This window comes from Aspergillus bombycis (assembly GCF_001792695.1).
Source record: "Aspergillus bombycis strain NRRL26010 chromosome Unknown contig00031, whole genome shotgun sequence".
NCBI lineage: Eukaryota > Fungi > Ascomycota > Eurotiomycetes > Eurotiales > Aspergillaceae > Aspergillus > Aspergillus bombycis.
This window is the reverse complement of record NW_019170033.1, coordinates 144,452-161,516: the sequence shown is the minus strand read 5'-3', so window position 1 is coordinate 161,516 and position 17,065 is coordinate 144,452. Positions and strand designations below refer to the sequence as shown.

The 17,065-nt window shown below is 48.5% G+C and overlaps 5 protein-coding genes across 5 annotated transcripts; 1 reads left to right on the top strand and 4 right to left on the bottom strand.

Annotated features, from left to right (window-relative positions):
- Positions 1–23: 23 nt before the first annotated feature.
- On the bottom strand, positions 24–1,249 carry rad14 (DNA repair protein RAD14; the record flags this gene model as incomplete). The annotated part of the gene is made up of 4 exons (XM_022531688.1): positions 24–439; positions 498–941; positions 1,019–1,097; positions 1,154–1,249. 4 exons carry the CDS (start codon positions 1,247–1,249, stop codon positions 24–26), a joined length of 1,035 nt encoding a protein of 344 aa, XP_022390236.1.
- A 603-nt stretch (positions 1,250–1,852) lies between these two features.
- Positions 1,853–2,987, bottom strand: ABOM_004558 (uncharacterized protein; the record flags this gene model as incomplete). The annotated part of the gene is made up of 3 exons (XM_022531687.1): positions 1,853–2,298; positions 2,364–2,686; positions 2,755–2,987. The coding sequence occupies 3 exons, from the start codon at positions 2,985–2,987 to the stop codon at positions 1,853–1,855; spliced, it is 1,002 nt and encodes a 333-aa protein (XP_022390237.1).
- Positions 2,988–5,412: 2,425 nt separating this feature from the next.
- ABOM_004557 (putative DUF221 domain protein) lies at positions 5,413–8,306 on the top strand (the record flags this gene model as incomplete). The annotated part of the gene is made up of 6 exons (XM_022531686.1): positions 5,413–5,463; positions 5,526–5,758; positions 5,814–6,106; positions 6,164–7,069; positions 7,132–7,534; positions 7,598–8,306. 6 exons carry the CDS (start codon positions 5,413–5,415, stop codon positions 8,304–8,306), a joined length of 2,595 nt encoding a protein of 864 aa, XP_022390168.1.
- A 612-nt stretch (positions 8,307–8,918) lies between these two features.
- ABOM_004556 (putative extracellular endoglucanase) lies at positions 8,919–10,931 on the bottom strand (the record flags this gene model as incomplete). The annotated part of the gene is made up of 6 exons (XM_022531685.1): positions 8,919–9,080; positions 9,157–9,952; positions 10,006–10,027; positions 10,078–10,428; positions 10,484–10,615; positions 10,685–10,931. 6 exons carry the CDS (start codon positions 10,929–10,931, stop codon positions 8,919–8,921), a joined length of 1,710 nt encoding a protein of 569 aa, XP_022390169.1.
- A 1,101-nt stretch (positions 10,932–12,032) lies between these two features.
- Positions 12,033–17,044, bottom strand: ABOM_004555 (uncharacterized protein; the record flags this gene model as incomplete). The annotated part of the gene is made up of 9 exons (XM_022531684.1): positions 12,033–13,091; positions 13,145–14,040; positions 14,102–14,730; positions 15,689–15,768; positions 15,826–16,105; positions 16,150–16,244; positions 16,300–16,315; positions 16,366–16,887; positions 16,932–17,044. The coding sequence occupies 9 exons, from the start codon at positions 17,042–17,044 to the stop codon at positions 12,033–12,035; spliced, it is 3,690 nt and encodes a 1,229-aa protein (XP_022390166.1).
- Between the last annotated feature and the right edge of the window lie 21 nt (positions 17,045–17,065).

The following is a 17,065-nucleotide window of genomic DNA, read 5'->3' as shown; positions in this document are numbered from 1 at the left end:
CATTATACAGGACAATTGCATCACTAGAACTCTAACTCCTCCACTTCCATCCCACAATCCACACACTTCTTGACACCGATTCCAGTTTCCGGATTCTCAATCGACCGACCCCATTGGTGCACATGTCTTCCACCATTGCCCAGGTCATCACCGAAGCTTCCCCCAGCCGCTCCCTGACGGTTACGGCGGTAGGCATCGACTCGGGTGCGCTTCTTCAAATCTTGTAGTTTTGACTTGAACTTGGCCTCTCGCCGTCGCTTCTTCTCATTTTCGCGTCGCTCAAACTCGGCATCTAGTGCTTCAGCAGAGCCCCACTTCTTCGCCGAAAAGGCATATTCCTCAACCTGATATCGAAGGTAAAGCATCATGTTGTTCCACGTCGACTTATGAGGGTTAGGTTTTTCAAGATGGGGCAGAAGCTCTTCATCTTTGAGTTCAGCTAGATATCAAGTCAGTATTCTGTACTCATACACGCTTATAGCCGCCAGTAGACTCACGATCTGTCAAAAGATAATCTTCCTTTGCTTCCGTCTTGGTGAGAAGACTGTACTTTTCCGGGAACTTCTCCTTACAGGCGTGGCATACGCAACACCGAAGATCCTGTTCCCACTTCCAATCAATCTCCAGACTTCCACACTCACGACATTTCTTCTGCTTGCTTTGGTCATCCAACACGCTGAGGGCTGGTTCGAAAGGACCGGTCCGATTTCGACGAAGAGAGTCGAGTAACTGCTTTCTCTCCCATTCCTTCTGCGTCATATTCGCCGGCTTTTGTTCCTCCTTTCCATCTTTCACATGCAGCGCCTTATTAAAGGGATCGTCCTCCTCCGTCAAAAACCCTCCCTTCGTGTCCGTCATCTTACTAAAGTCATATTCAACGTATTTCGTAAAGTTCCGCGCAGGCTTGATCGAATCAAGCGGACGGGCCGCCGAAGTCGCATCTCGAACCGTAGCAGGCGTCTCAGCGTCATGGAAGAATAGGACCGTTTAACTCCTCCTTTCGTAGATTGCACGGCACCACTAGTAACATCAACCGATCTCCGAGCCTCGGCCTCCCGTTGCTCCCGTATCGCTTTTGCTTTCATGCGGTTTATTTCCTATGCATCGGCCGATGTCAGTCAGAATATCACTAGATCGCGTCGGGGGCATATACAATTTTCCGCAACTGCTCCGGCGTAAGCGGTGCCCGCGGGAGCTCACCGGGCTTTGAACCGCCTGTTTGCGGCGGCGGAGTCGAACGGTCTGCCATCTTGGACGACGAACTTTTCTAAAGCTCGTACCGCGCCTCAGGAATGCAAGCAGTGGTAACTGTAAAGGTGAGTCTTACAAGGGCGCGTTATCGATAGCTCGTATCGCCACTTCACGTGATGATAACGAAAACTGAAGGAAGTGTTGATTGGTGGGATATAGTATGCCGCCTGGATGAAATGAAGAGGAATGGATTATCCATGATAGAAGGCGCTTTGATTGTATAACAGCATATGCTAAGCAAGAGGAAATGTGCAGTCAATTGTGCAATCTGTATGCATATCATCATCATTTCGCTACGAGGTTGCGATCTAATGACCAGTGTCTGTCGAGGCCAAATATGCCAATATATTTTTCGGAAAGTCGATCAGCATAGCAACTGCAGAAGTACTTTATTTAGCCAGCCATCTGAGTATCAACACATTACGTTTCGTTAATTTGGTAGACACTGTACTGTCTAGTTAATGAAAGCTCTTCTACTAATACATCTGTTACAATCAAGTTGACACAATAAGAACCTTCAGTCACAGAGACACAAACAAACAAGGGGTAGCAACATTAATGCGCCATGCTAAATCGCTATCTATCCTATTCAACGCTATCTTCAACCAGCGAAGTCATATTCCTCGCATACCTCATCATCATCTCGTCCTTGTCCATATAACACTTCGCACACCCCTCCCACAGGGACATCCAAGACGGCATCAGTGCCCTCACTCCAAATTTCCCTCCAATTAACTTTTCTATTCTGCGGGCCCATGATTTGGTATGAAGTTGCACCCGGTTTCATCCTGGCCGCACCCCCAGGTCGTCTCCTACCCTTACCATCTATCACAGCAACATTAGCCACTTCATCCACGATGTTCTCAACGCTATTCATTGGTAGCGTCATGTATCCGGTATTATACGAAGCGAGCGCAATGTAGATGTAGACGATGGTCATGACGAGCCACGCGGGCATCGCTAGTGACCACCATCGAGTCGGATAGTAGGTTATTCCAAGCTGGTGTAAAAATGGTTTTGGGAGATAGGACCAGAGGATGTACAACACTTGCGAGGAGCTGTCAGAACTTTCTATATGAACCCCAGGTACAATAGCCATCGTGTGCACTTACAAAATGCCAACGAAGAGGCGAGATATAGAACGAAACCGTAATACTCATATGTGGGGACCTTCGGACTTGCTCGAGGAACAGTTGTCGCGCGACGCGCTGACTTCGCAACCGCTGCTTCTGTATCGTTCGGTGTTTCGACGTCAGAACTGTCAGGGGTAGTTGGTCGGGATGTAGTTGTCGAGAAAGGAGGTCGTAGAAGAGAGGTCAGCGAAGGTGATGGCGGCAGAGGCGTCGGTGGCCTATTGTAGAAAGGGGGAGCGAATGCATTGGGACCGTGAAGTGAACTTGAAGAATGGCGAAATGGGTATATCTTGATGCATCGTCTTCCGGTGATTGTCCATCCGATTCATCGGTAGACGCATCAGAGAACAATTGATCGTCTAGAGAATACTGGGATTGAAAGTTCGCATCGTAGTCTTCGTCCTCAACGTCTGGTGACGTTATGTCTGGATCGTCTTCCGTAAAGCTGGTATCTGGCGCATCTTGAGAGGTGATTGCTAGATCATCTGCTGAGAGAGGGGGGAACGGTTGTTTTGATTCAAATGGGGGTAGTACGGTGTGGGAGCCAGGGTCATCATTTATACTATCCGTACCCATCCGTTGCTCTTTGTTAGTAAATGACATCTCTCCGGATGAGGCTGCGTTAAATTGAGCAATGGTGAACATCAAGTCGCTGTCGGTCGTTTGTATACTGCCATTTTTCACCGCCTATTACTCCTCGGGGTAGCAAGGATTTGGATCTAGATTCTAAGTTGCCAAGAATCACAGGAAGGCTAGAAATCATTACACTATACACGAGCCAAAGGAAATGAAGGAGTACGGTTATATCTGCATATGAATACCTTCGTCAGAACGGGCTTGTATTGACAGGGCTTTTCACCACGTAATATAGAAAGTTGTTATGGCAAACCTCTCAAGAAGTCAAGGTCCATTGTCAAGTTGTCAACATTTTCGGAACAATTGGCAGACAGTTGTCAGATGAACATGCACCCGAGAAGAATGTAATACGGGAGCCTATTGCATCTACATTGCAAGCGAAGGGAACATACCATAGTGTATGCTAGGGACTCCCCAGGTCGCTTAGAAGTCAGTTTACGTGAAACAATGTTCAACGTTCGTTTCAGAGGGTGCATGAAATCTTTAAACATTTCAAACTGATAGTTTGCAGACACCGCAATTATTGAGTTGGTTATTTGGTTACTATGCTATGTAAGGTGACGAATATCTGGTATTGGATGCACCAAGAAACTATATAAACTTTAACGGGCTGATATGTCTGATCCAGACGGACGAGTCCGGAACCCTCGATGCGGACTTGTCTTGCTTCTCTGCTCCGTACGTCTGTCTGTCTCTCTTGGGCCTTACCGCAAAATGCAAGACAACCCTATTTGACAAATCATACATGGAATGGGCACGGATGGAATGATGCCTAAGAATGTTACCCGCCTCGACTGCTCCTGATGAGCCTAGCATTGACGAACATTCGAGCCGAGTGCTTCATTCTAGCCGATAAGTAGGAATGTCATACACTGCACGCACGGTGTTCTCTTCCTGTATGGCTGCCTACCAACCTTATAAACTACTAGTCAATCATATATTATATTGAGTGGGGATAGTATGTAGTAATAAATTCTGCATGTCACGCCGCCAGGGGGCCTAGGCGCAAAAAGGAAATCAGACAAGGTGGGCTTCGGCCCTCACTTTGCTTTTTGTCATTCCCCTCTTTTTCGCAGATGATTCGGAACCTCAATATTGGAGCCAGCATGTCTCAGATGTTAATTTAATAGTCGACCGGAATATGGTTCCTGCCATGTGAGGTTCTGAGTACAACCATGGTTTCTTGTTCTACCTTCACGCAAGACCACACTTGCATTGTCCGCCGTTACCATCCAAACGAGTCACCACGAGTCAGAGGATTTGTATTTTGCTCCTTGCTCAGATGCCAAAAAAAGTACGCATCCCTTGCGTTACGTGTCCACCAACGGTTCACGTCTGGATTTGTTGACACCAGTGGTGCTGAACTGATTGGATCGGATCCGTTGTCGTTCGACCCATGGAACGGATCTTCTTTCGTCTACATGCCTTTTTAGTGCTTGAGCCCACTTTGTACTTGTCATGGCCAATGATATGCGCCAGGCAGAGATAATCTCAAGAAATATCGTGATGGATAGAGATTGCGCTAATTGGACTCGCGTTCCTTCTTGACCCCTGTGGCGATTTGCACCTGATTAGCGCATACAACCCACAGTCCGCGACATGGAGAACTCTTGTGGCCGGCAAAAAAAAAAACATGACGACGCAAGGTGAAAAAGAGAGGCTCATGTCGATAAGACGTCCAAACAATGCGAGTTGCTGTGGCAGGGGATTACAGAAGCTCAGTCGAAACCCAGCGGCAGACATTCCTTACTTCGCGGTACTTTTAGCAGAGTTTTAGGGATCGGCGATCACTACAATGCCCTACGGCGATTGGATAAACCACCCTCAAGCTTATGGGAAACTATCGACTACTAAATCACGACGGCCTCTCTGGGTCCGTGTTCCCAGTACTGTGTAGCCGATCCCTAATGCATGCTCCACCGAAATTTTCGAATCTTTTCCGTTAGTCCAGGACTCCAGCCAGGCTCTTTACCACGCGGAGCCAGCTGCAGCCCACACGAACATGTCACTGTGGGTTTACTGCCCTCTCGTTGTTTGTGACCCACCAATCAGAAAGGTCGTGACTGGAGATAATCAACATTTTTACCCTTTCACACACATTCCCATTGATGTTTGGATTGGGCCGGTCCGCCAATAGCACTCCTGTCAACCTGTAAGTCTACATACTTTAGCCTCGGGTGCCTCCCCCCCATTTTGACTGACAGGTTCGACAAGCTGGGTTGCATATTTTAGTCATGAGGGTGGGTCGGTCCGTCAGAGCATATATGTTGACGCGATTAGCTCCATGTTGTTCCTGAACCGACACTTGTGCAATGTTGTTGTAGAATCCAAACCCCAAATCTCTACCAAGAATTGATCCAGCTGGCCATGAGCTAGCTTCCTGGCGGCCATTATGGTTGAAACGACACTATTCGACCTGCTTGTCAAGCGGTCGGACCTCCTTGTACGTGATGAGCACAAAGAGTAAAACTGAGATACGAAGGAGGCTAATTCTGCTACTGACAGAACCCTGAGAATGACCCAAACATAGGGTCTTCCCGGGGCAATGCCTCCTCAACGACTTCCGAGGCTATGGAAAACCTTGGTGTCAAAGATTCAACATCTCTTTCCGCACTTGTCACTACATTAGTTCCTGCTTTGATAATCGCAGTCTTTTGGTTCGGTCTGTTCTTGATCTGTCGACGAACCCAGCTTCGGTGGTACGCGCCTAGGACACATTTGCCTAATTGGCACAAGCAGTAAGTCAATATGAATCACACTTTGTCTGCACATCGATACTAACTGATTTTTCAGTGAACGGAGTCCCCAGTTACCCTCAGGTTTCATTAATTGGTTCGGACACTTTCTCAAAATATCTGATGCCCACGTTCTTCATTCCTCGTCTATGGACGGTTATCTCTTCCTTCGATTCCTGAGAGTACTGTGTGCTACATGTTTCACGGGATGCTTGATTACATGGCCCATCTTGCTTCCTATCCATGCAACTGGTGGTGCAGGTAACACCCAGCTAGATGCATTGAGTTTTAGCAACGTGAAAAACCCCAAGCGCTATTATGCTCATGCCGTGATGGCGATTGTCTTTTTCAGTAAGTAACCACTGATGTTATGTTATGAAAGTGAGAGTAATTAACCCTTCTCAACAGCGTTCGTCTTCTATGTGGTGACGCGGGAGAGTATATTTTATGCCAATCTTCGTCAAGCGTATCTCAATTCCTCCGCTTATGTAAACCGGATCTCCTCCAGGACCGTTTTATTCATGTCAGTCCCTGATGAATATAAGAACGAGAAAAAGCTGCGCCAAGTGTTTGGTGACTCTATTCACCGGATATGGATCACTACCGACTGTAAAAAGTTGGAAAAGTTGGTACGCAGAAGGGACAAGTTGGCCATCCGGTTGGAGAGCGCAGAGACAAGAATAATCCGATCAGCGAATTCTATACGCCTGAAATCTTTGAGACAGGGTCGCATCCCATCTGATACGTCTCTTGAAAGTGAAGCAGGCACTTCGCCGCTGTTTCATGGCATCCGGCGACCAACTCATCGCCTCACGTGGTTTGGGAAAAAGGTCGATACGATCAAGTGGTTGCGGGAGCAGCTTGTAGAGGTTTCACAGGAGGTCAATCATCTTCAACAAAAGTATAAGGATGGGGAGATGAAAACTCTTTCCGCAGTCTTCATCGAATTTGACACCCAGTCTGCCGCCCAGATTGCATTGCAGACTTTGTCTCATCACCAACCACTCCATATGACTCCTCGCTTCATTGGTATTTCCCCAAGAGAAGTTGTCTGGTCTGCATTGAACCTCAGCTGGTGGCAACGCATCGTGCGAAAGTTCGCGGTTAAGGGTGGTATTGCTGCGCTTGTCATTTTCTGGTCGATCCCGTCTGCCCTTGTGGGTACTATTTCAAATATCTCATACCTTTCCGACATGGTTCCATTCCTGCATTGGGTCGACTTACTGCCAGAGACAATAAAGGGTGTAATTGCAGGACTGTTGCCATCGGCGGCACTTGTCATGCTGATGTCCTTGGTGCCAATTATTTGTCGAAGTATGTCCCCGGTTATGCATATCCCCTTCGCGTGCTAAAGCTCTAACCTTTGCCTCATATAGTTTGTGCCCGACGATCCGGTGTGCCATCCTCTTCTCGCGTGGAACTGTTCACACAGAGTGCCCATTTTTGCTTCCAAGTCGTCCAGGTCTTCCTGGTCACCACGTTGACTTCAGCAGCGTCCGCTGCAACTACACAAATCATCAAAGACCCTTTGTCCGCCAAGGATCTTCTTGCGGAGAACCTCCCCAAGGCAACCAATTTCTATATTTCTTACTTCCTGCTCCAAGGGTTGACCATGAGCTCCATGGCTGTAGTCCAGGTTGCTGGAGCCTTATTCTTCAAATTCATTACTACCTTTTTCGATCGCTCACCCCGACGTCTGTATGAAAGATGGTCCGCTCTCAGCGGTATCAGCTGGGGTAACATCTTCCCTGTGTTCACAAACATGGGCGTGATCGGTATGTTCACCCACTACAGTCATTCCCTATGTTTAGTAAAGTAACGCAAGACTAACAACTCCCGCAGCCCTGACCTACTCCTGCATCGCACCTCTTATTCTCGCTTCGCCTTCGTCGGCCTCTACCTCGTCTACCAAGCCTACCGCTACAACTTCCTCTTCGTCTACGATCCCCGCATCGACACCAAGGGCCTCGTCTACCCCCGAGCCCTCCAACACCTCCTAACAGGCATCTACCTCGCAGACATCTGCATGATAGGCCTCTTCGCCATTAAAGGCGCAGTTGGCCCCCTAATCATAATGATTCTCTTCGCCATCCTCTTTGTTCTAGCCCACATGTCCCTCAACGAAGCTATCGCCCCCTTCAACAACTTCCTCCCCCGCACCCTCGACGTCGAAGAAGAAGCCCAGCAATGCAAAGAAGAAGCCCACTTCCTCAGCCCACGCAGCAAATGGGAAGCCGCCTGGAAATGGTTTCACCCAAACCTCTACCGCGACTACGCCGCTCTCCGTCGCAAGGTCCGCCGCAATGACGTCGAGATCAAGTACTCTGAAGAAGAACGCTCCAACGCCTACTACGAGCCGTGTATCACGTCGCCTACGCCGACGATCTGGATCCCGAGGGATAAGTGGGGATTCAGTCAGCAGGAGGTGTTGGCGACGGATCCGATTATTCCGATTACGGATGAGGGCGCGCATCTGGATGAGAAGAATAAGATCGTTTGGGATAAATATGATCCTAATTTACCTTTGTCGGCGTTGAAGACTTTGTATTAAACAGGCCATTTGACTCTTGTATATAGTGTTTTCATTTTTTACTTGCTTTTTTTCGGCGTTGAATCTGGTTGGTAATGATAAAAATGACTACTAATGGTAATGGGATTTGGATTATGTGATTAGAATAAGTGAATACATAACATATTGATTAATACTGATTACAACTTGCAATACAAATGTACCATCCTTATCCTATCTTTGGGAGCATCTCCCACCATGGCAAGCTGTGTAATTCGGCTCCCAAGTTTTTGTTGCCCAGATCCTGTTTAAGATTTCTTATAATCAGGCTCTCATATCGTATACCTAGTCGTCCTGAACCCAGAGACGTTTTTAAATCTCCATAGTGAGCTTTACCAAGAATAAAGCCCAAGTCACTATCCAACTGGTCCATTTTGTCTACAACTAGCTCGAAGAACCAGCCGCTATAGAGCCGATATACCAAGCTGAACATATCGTTTTTGCAACATTTACCACTGTTCAAACTAATGTGGAGGGTCAATCCAATAAAAACCGAAGACTAACAATATAACGCAAAGAACGTATCAAGTAATAGGTTATGAGAAGAGGGAAAAAATAACCATATCCATACAAATAATGATGTATCCTACAATCTCAAACAGTCAAAGTAAAATTGACCGTGTTGGTCGTCGTGTCAACACGCGGATAGAATTCGAACGTGAAAACGGCATCCTGGCCTGCAGCAATAACGGCTTCAATTGTAGCCTGTGTGAGAATCACGTTCGTGTCATCCCAGTTCCATTGGCCACTGTATGTCTGTGGATTGGAACAAAGATGTCAATAATCACTGGAGTATGGTTGAGAGTGGGTGGGGAAAGGGAAGGGGACTTACTGTTCTGGCTTCGCTGAAAGGACCAAACCATTGGGTGAAGTCATCGAATAAGTACGTGCCATTGCTGAGGACGGCCTTAACGGTGGCGAGTTTAGGAATGCCTTTCCATGTGATGGGGATGGAGAGGTCGGATCCTGAGACGGATGAGGCGGCGGCGGAAGTCGCTGAGAGTGTTGGGGTGTCCCATTGGACGAGTTGGACAACAGGGGATGCTCCTGAGGAGAACTTGAGGGTGAAGTTGGGGAGGAGGCCGGGCTCGGACGTTTCCGAGTAATAGGTCGAGAGCAGCGAGGCAGGGAATGTGATGTTGGAATCGGAGACGGTGTAATCTGTGTCTGCCTTTAGGGCGGTACCCTTCGAGTCTTCGATGGAGACGAGGGTGTTCTCGTTGAACAGGAAGGGGAGAGTCTGATCAGTGACTTCTGTTCCAACTTTGTGGTAAATGTATGCTGAAGACCATTGACTTGATGCGGAGGTGTCTACGGTGCTGTCGGGAAGACTGTTCGTCTCTTCCCCGTTGGTGAGGATCTCGATTGATGTTGGGTCGCGCCAGATGCCTGATGAGCGGTCCAGGTGGTCAAGTCCGTTGTCCCAGAGAATAGGGCTCATATTGTACTTTTTCGCGGTACGAATGAGGTAGTCGTGATATTTCCAGCGTGCTGCAGGCTCGGTGTTGGTTGGAGAGGCATCAAACTCTCCAAGGACGATGGGAACATCGGTGAAGTTGCCTCGAAGAAGGGCGAGGGTGCTGTCAAGCTCACTCTTATCTGAGTCTGAGCCCCAAATAGTCTTACCCCTAGGAAAGTTGAGTATGGAGCTCATACCAATAGAATGTTAAATGCTACTTACCATGCGCTGAAGATAAAGTCGTCTGTATGAGAGTGTTAGCACTAGATTGTAAGAAGGATTTAGCCTACTTACAAGGTGCATAGAAATGGAATTGAAGAGCCCATGGGTTTGTGACATTGGCAGGGGTTTTGAACCACTGGGAAGTTTTCACACTGTCCATCCCTCCACCTACTAGGTTGACGACACGCTTTGCATTGAAGCCCCCGGCACGATTGATTGCTCTGAGGAAAATCTCATTGAATGTATTTATCTTGGCACCATCTTCCGCAGTATTGCAAGGTGGTTCATTGATGGTTTCGAAAGCGACCATGCTTGACTTGCAAGCCAATTTAGTACCAATCTGGTACCAAAGCTTCTCGAATTTTTCCTCAATTTGCGTAATGTTTGCATCAGATTGAGTGACATCCGCCCATTCCCACGAGTCTAGATTGTTAGCCACTGGCTAAGCCATGTCTATAGGCGTCTTTGGATGGCCTACCGTGATGGACATTGACAATAGTGTATAGACCACGAGACGTGATCATTTCTATAACATCAGAAACTCTCTGCAGCCATTCTGGATCAACGGTCCAGTCAGGAGATTCACTAGTGAAGTGGTGTGTCCAAGTAACTAATAGTGGTATTGTCAGCATATATGAGAATGGTCTCTGGAAAGAGAAGGGGCTACGTATCCACGCACCTGGAAGGCGAACACTTTTGAATCCCGCTGACTTGACATAGTCAAAGGTCGATTCTTGAACGGGGGGATTGTTCCAAGAATCTTCATTCGGGGTAGCGTCAAGACTGTTGCCCAAATTCCACCCGGGATTAATTTTCCCCACGAAATCAGAGGCCGAGATGGCATCAAAGGACCCTGTACAATTGGCACCAAGGGCCCAGGCGCCTTTAAGAAAGGCCGTGAGAGCTAAAAGCCGTAATGGTTGCATGATTACAAGAGCTCAGAGGTAACTCCCAACCTGTGAAATCTCTTTAGAAGCCTGTGCGGCCAGAGCATGGAGGGGTGAGCTGATCGTTTATATACTAAAGTCAAGTTGGAAACCCTGAGGAAAGGTAGAACTTGGCCAACAGATGTTGGCGAACATGACACCAGTCACCGTGCATTAGGGGCATCTGGAATTGATTAACAGTGGTTCTTGACCGGTTAGCTGATTCGAGCGCCCCTCAAAGGATGAAACCTTGAAGTCTCTTGCTATAGATGCTGTCTGGGAACACTTCGCATGCATCTCGCCAAATGGAACAGGATTGCATAAGACGATTGCCAGGCTCATGCCCTCAAAGATAGGTGGTTGACTACTAGCACGCCATCCCAATATGGTAGTCTGGACAATTCCGGTGGTGGTTTCTTCATCCGTTTCCCCGACGGCTCGACAGTTGCGGAAAATCAGTCTATACACCATGCGCTCTGTTGCGAGACTTTGGCATCCCCACGGAGTAAACACCGGCAGCATAATTTCCGATACCTGACCATTCACAGACAGGGTCTAAGAGTATCAATGAAACATGACAAAATCCAAGAAAAGGAGGCAATGTATCTTCCTCCAATTAGGTGGTGCATGGTGGCTTATGTCGGTGGGCCTGTGGCGGCCTTTTATTAAACAAAGGTGCCGGGAACCTGTCTCAGATATCGGAGATGGATGCGTCGGTGCCGAGACGCTATCCCAAAAGATGAGAGAGATTTTCCCCGTCGGAAATGACCTATATTCCGGAATGCTATAGAACAGCCTAAATGCAGAGGTCCATACTGACCCTCCGAACAATTGCAGTAGGGATCTACAATAAAAGCCACAACCATATACGATTAGCCGGTAAACCCGCTCCATCAAAAAGGAAAAGCGCCCTGTTACCCTAACACGACCGGACAAGTAATATCTCGCCTTCCTGAACCATGCAGAAAAAGATACGGCCGCCCTTCCCGATTCGTGTCTATATAAAGTACATAGGTCCATGCCCCCGGTTCGTTTCGTTTCGTCATCAAACATATCGTCAAACCAGCACCGGTAGCGTCCGGAGTAGAACTCCTGGTGAGTTCACATGATTATACAATCCTTATTTCGGTCTTTAGGGCGATCCGATGTACCAATTGCTATAGGCACACCGGGCGGTCGTCTGCCGAACTGTGCTCTCTGATATGGAGCTACATAAGGCGCAGCTCTGTTATTGGAGTTTCGCGGAGGTGACTGATAGGCCGTATTATTGGCTACCTGCTCATAAGAAGGCGGCGGAACATCATCGGTGTTCCGAGACGGCGAATGCCGTCCAGGTTGTTGTGAAGGGCGATGCCCTGTAGAGCGGTGGCGAGCGGGGGCTGGTCCCTCAGAGGCCCCTTGAGGGTAGGATGGAACGGAAGCCCGCTGATTACGGTCACGGGGAGTCCTGCCACTGGCTTGCTGCTCTTCCTCTTGTAATTGAAGGGACAAAGCGTAGGCATAATCTGCATCAGCCTGTTCCTGTGGAGACAATGCTCTGTCCTGCTGCTCTTGTGACACTGCCGAGGAGACTTCAGAATGCCTAGCATTGCTGGAGGTTCTGGGACCGGATGGGTCGGAGGCTCCGGTCGAGGTATGGCTGACAGGGCGAAAGTCACCCGCAAAGAAGCCGGATTGGGATCCATTGACATCAACGAGAGACTCCCATACGATTTCCGCCCGATGAGAGTACCCAGCGTCCGTAACTAGTGTGAAAAGCTGATGATTTTGTGGGTGTTTATAGAGGGTAGAGAAGTGGTCATTACGAAATAGAATCGATAGTGACCCAGGCGCCAGTTTTTCGGTCAAGTGTTGTATCCCGAATGTGCTGAGCTGGGTGGCATTCTCGATCTCCGTAAAATGCTGAATGATTTGAATATCTTTCATGCTCTGCTCTTCCTCTGGAGTGAGTGACCCGCCTCGAAATACACGATCCTCAAGTTCTTGTTTGCGGAAGGGGAGAAGTTGAATGTCTTCATAAAACCGAGCCACACGAGCTAACGCTTCATCGGGCTCCGTAGACGGTTCAGCGATCCAGCCGTGTAGCAGCGGGACGCCGAAAGTGCCATAAAACTTAATATCACTAGTTTCTAAGAACGTGCCTACCGAATCGCTAGATTCCTACTTCGTTGTCAGTACGGGAAAATCACCCTGAGTGCAACAGAATCCCCTACCAGTGTAAGTTGTGGGTTGACATTCATGCCCGTGTGGAGCATAGTCAAAAATCTACTCAGGGCTTCAATGTCTGGAAGCTCGTCATCCGGCCCCAGGCATGTCGTTAACTCGTCGAACAAAGCTTCGATCAACAGACCAAGAGATATCTGCTCTCGTGTTTGTAGAGCCCTGACTATAGGAGGCTGGGAATCGGGGCTTGACCGCAGCACGAGAGCATTAACCAGCGCTAGCAATGGGCATGGTCCATTTTTATTTTGAGCGAGAATCGGACAGTCGCGAAGCTTTCCTGAGGCGTCAGTCCAATTAACATGCCTGATCGAATAAGTTTCAGATCTCTGTTCATGCTGCTTCTTTGCTTCGGCTTCGGAGCCTGGAGTACTAATGCTCGATTGACTAGGTTGTGAAATATTTGAGCGGTCAGGAAGAGGTGGTGCAGCGCCTAGCTGGCTGTTCTGTGTGGGTAATGGATGTGGCTGGCCCCCGTTTATGTCAGAATACACGGAGGATGCTGCCGTACGCTGGTTCGTTTGTGTATGTGCATCCGATGCCTCATTGAGATCAATGAGAACATGTGAAGACCCAGTGTTTGCAGTAGAAAGAGTAGCAGGGGTGCCTATCTCATTCCTTGGTGAAAGCTCTGCCTGATTCCCTTGCTGATGCGGTTGTGGAGAATATGTATTTAAATTGTTGTAAGGAGTACTCTGAGGCTGTTGGAAAGGAGACTGAGCGTCCGCAACCCCAGCCGCTGATTGAGAAGGGTATGACGGATCTTGTGCAGAGTACTGGTTTTCGTACAGGGTCGGCGGGGGCACCGCAGAGCGTTCTCCAGCCCAGGGAGACTCTGATGGCGGGTCAAAAAGCGATAAGCGCGCTGTCATCGGAATATACCCTTCATCTGTCATGTGTTAGCGTTGCGCTCGCAGAAATTATGCTTTAAATGAAAAGGCCAATCGGACCTTGTCCCAAACGTGCATTTGCACTATCATGTGATGCAGATGTTGCTTCTGAGAACGGGCGAGGGCTTCTATCATCCCATGGATTCTGTTCAGGCTGACGTGGCTTCAAGAATGGATTGTTGGACTGCAGCGGAACTTGGGAGTTTCCTACGTGTTCCCAGTCGGGAGCCTCGTTGACTTCTCCATTCTGCGGCCATTCGTTTGCGGCCATCCTCCGCTGGGTACCAGCAACAAGAATAGGCGGCACACGATCTCCCCTTCTACTTTCCGCACTCTCGGCTGGTGGAGCATTATCAGCGACCGATTGACCCGAACCGTTATATCCCTGCTGGTTCTGGCCGGGTCGCTCCACCAGTTCATCCGCCCATGGGTTCATGTTTTCGCTCGGTGAGGATCGAACTGGCGACCTCTGAGCTTGCTCCAAGGGCATTAAATCAAATGCTGGGGACGTGTTGAGATCAGGAGAATATACTGATTCTTGAGAGGGAAGTCGATGGGGTTGCGGAGAGCTTTGAGCTCGTCTCGGGCGGGTCAAGCGTTTCGGGGATGAAGACGACACGGATTTGGAGGTAGGGGAGATCTGTGAGATCGCGGAGCGAGGTTCAGAACGAGCATTACCCTTGTTGAGACTGTACAGGTGTGGCGGAGCCGTTTGCGCAAGACCATGAAGGCAGACGTATATTTAATCTAAGGCAACGCCGTTTAATGAATGCAAGGTGAGCACGCTAAGAGCGACCAATCAAAGGTGTATGACAAAGGGGACAAGTTAGTGAATCTCGTTTCCCTCATGCGCGAATGATCGATCGGACAGTGAGACGTGGCTCAAAGCTATTTCGTGAGCATACGTAACGGTGGCTCAAGATAAGGCTGGGGGCCAATAGACACTTTGCTTGGGAAGGTGGCCGTCAGACAATAAATGCCATGACTTTGTCCCATACAGCCTCTTCAAAACGTTCCTGACTGGATCCGACCAGAGATGCAATTCACAGTAGATAGATGTTGATAACAGGCACCCAGATTTCCGGGTAAACTAGTACGTCGTCAACTTAATTATGGGGCTTTGAGTGGATAAGAAGGCGAATGTCCGGTGGCCAGTCTTTGGGTCGGAACGTTCCTCCGTACTTGCACTAATTACTGCGCCAGCAAGCCATCTCACAGCCGAAAATCAAGGCATCCCTTGTTTTCGACCGTATTGGTATCGTCAACCCCACATTACGTCTTAGCTCAGCCACAACCACCACATGATCCACCCGCCACATTAGCCAGTCTTCCATGTTGATGCTGATCGCCACACAGCGTCTGTGATACCGGAGGATGAGTGACTGATTCAGGATACCGAGCTGAAAATGTTACCCCACTACCAGGTTTAATTAGGAGATCTAAGACATATTACTCCTCCCGGGCTACTGAAGGATATAGAATACGCTTTGCTTAGAATGATAGCCTAGCCAAGTGCTGATGGGTCTAATGCTTCCAGTGATGTCTGCATGGCCGGGTCGTATCAGATCTTTCTGCTGTGACGCAAATTACCTAGCAGATAAGTTGCTACTGCAATTGCACATGCTCCCAGTATGCATGTTATCCCACCAAAAAGCTGCAGCCCGGAGAAGTCGGTGTTCCCTTGACGGTTCAATATGGCGCCCATGATAGGCAACCCTGTGAGACAGCTAACACGCCGTTAGTCTAAGCAACATATATGCACGAGAGGAAGAACTTGACCTAACGCCAATTATCAGTTGGAAGCTACCAAATCGCACACCTAATGTCTCGAGGCTTCCAGCCTTCGCGACACAGGGCATCAGTAACGAGACGAATGAACCGCTGACAAATCCGTAAACCAAAGCAAAGACGATGATGCCAACGTGCGACAGATGGTAATTGAATGGGAGCCAGAGAGCGAGAATTGAAGCCCCTGTGCCGAAGGAGGCCATAGTGAGCACATTGAAATGGCCGATGCGATCTGCCAAGTGAGGGGGGAGTATACGACCCGGAACGGAAGTGGCACTTCATTGTCAGTATGGGTGGAGGCCAGCGAATGTGGTACATACTTGATAAGCGATATCAAATACAGGGCGAGTGTTGGAGAAAAGCCCGCATTGATAGCCATACTCGATATAGAGTTGAATGGTGCCCAAATCCCCACCTATTATCATTATCAGGGACTGTCTTCAATTGGATTCTAAAGAAGTGGCACTCACATCCCAAGAAATGCACCTATAGTATAGATAGCAAAGTGTTTTTCTTTGAACAGTGTTATGTCAAACCACTTGGCCTTACCATTCCATTTGGTGCGTGGCAGACGTGTCCGCATCAAGCAACATGAGATGGCTAGGATGATACCAACAAACAAGGCTGTGTGTCGCACTGCCCCATAGAAGCCCACTTCAGCAACAATACGATCGATGAAAATCGGAAATATGACACCTCCCAAGCTGCTTCCAGCAGCCGTAATCCCAGTTGCCAACCCTCGCTGCCGGATGAACCATTGGCCCACACAGAGTAATGCTGCTGTAAACACACCACCGGCGCCAATTCCGAACGCAAGTCCTTGTGCAAGAAAGATTTGATAGTATTCGGTCGCCAGGCTAGTCATACCGAGTGCAAAGACACATAGTGCGCTACACGGGTATAATACTGGGGCTGCTCCGTAGGTATCAATCAAGCGTCCAAATAGAAGACCAGGTATCCACATTAGGGCTATTTGGACCGCGAAGATCCACGATATGTCCGATGCTGTGTAGGCGGAGAGGCTGTTTTGCTCATAGTACGTTTGGAAAACACCAATTCTGCTGAAGTTAGATCAATATAAGGATAGTAGAGTGCGACATACGCATTCAAGAAGCCAAATGTACAAAATAGGGCAAGAAACGAGCCTCCAACGACTAACCAGCCTCGAAGACCACCTTCCGGTGGTATATTGGACTTGCTTTTCTCCATATGCATATTGTATCAACTTCGAGTGCC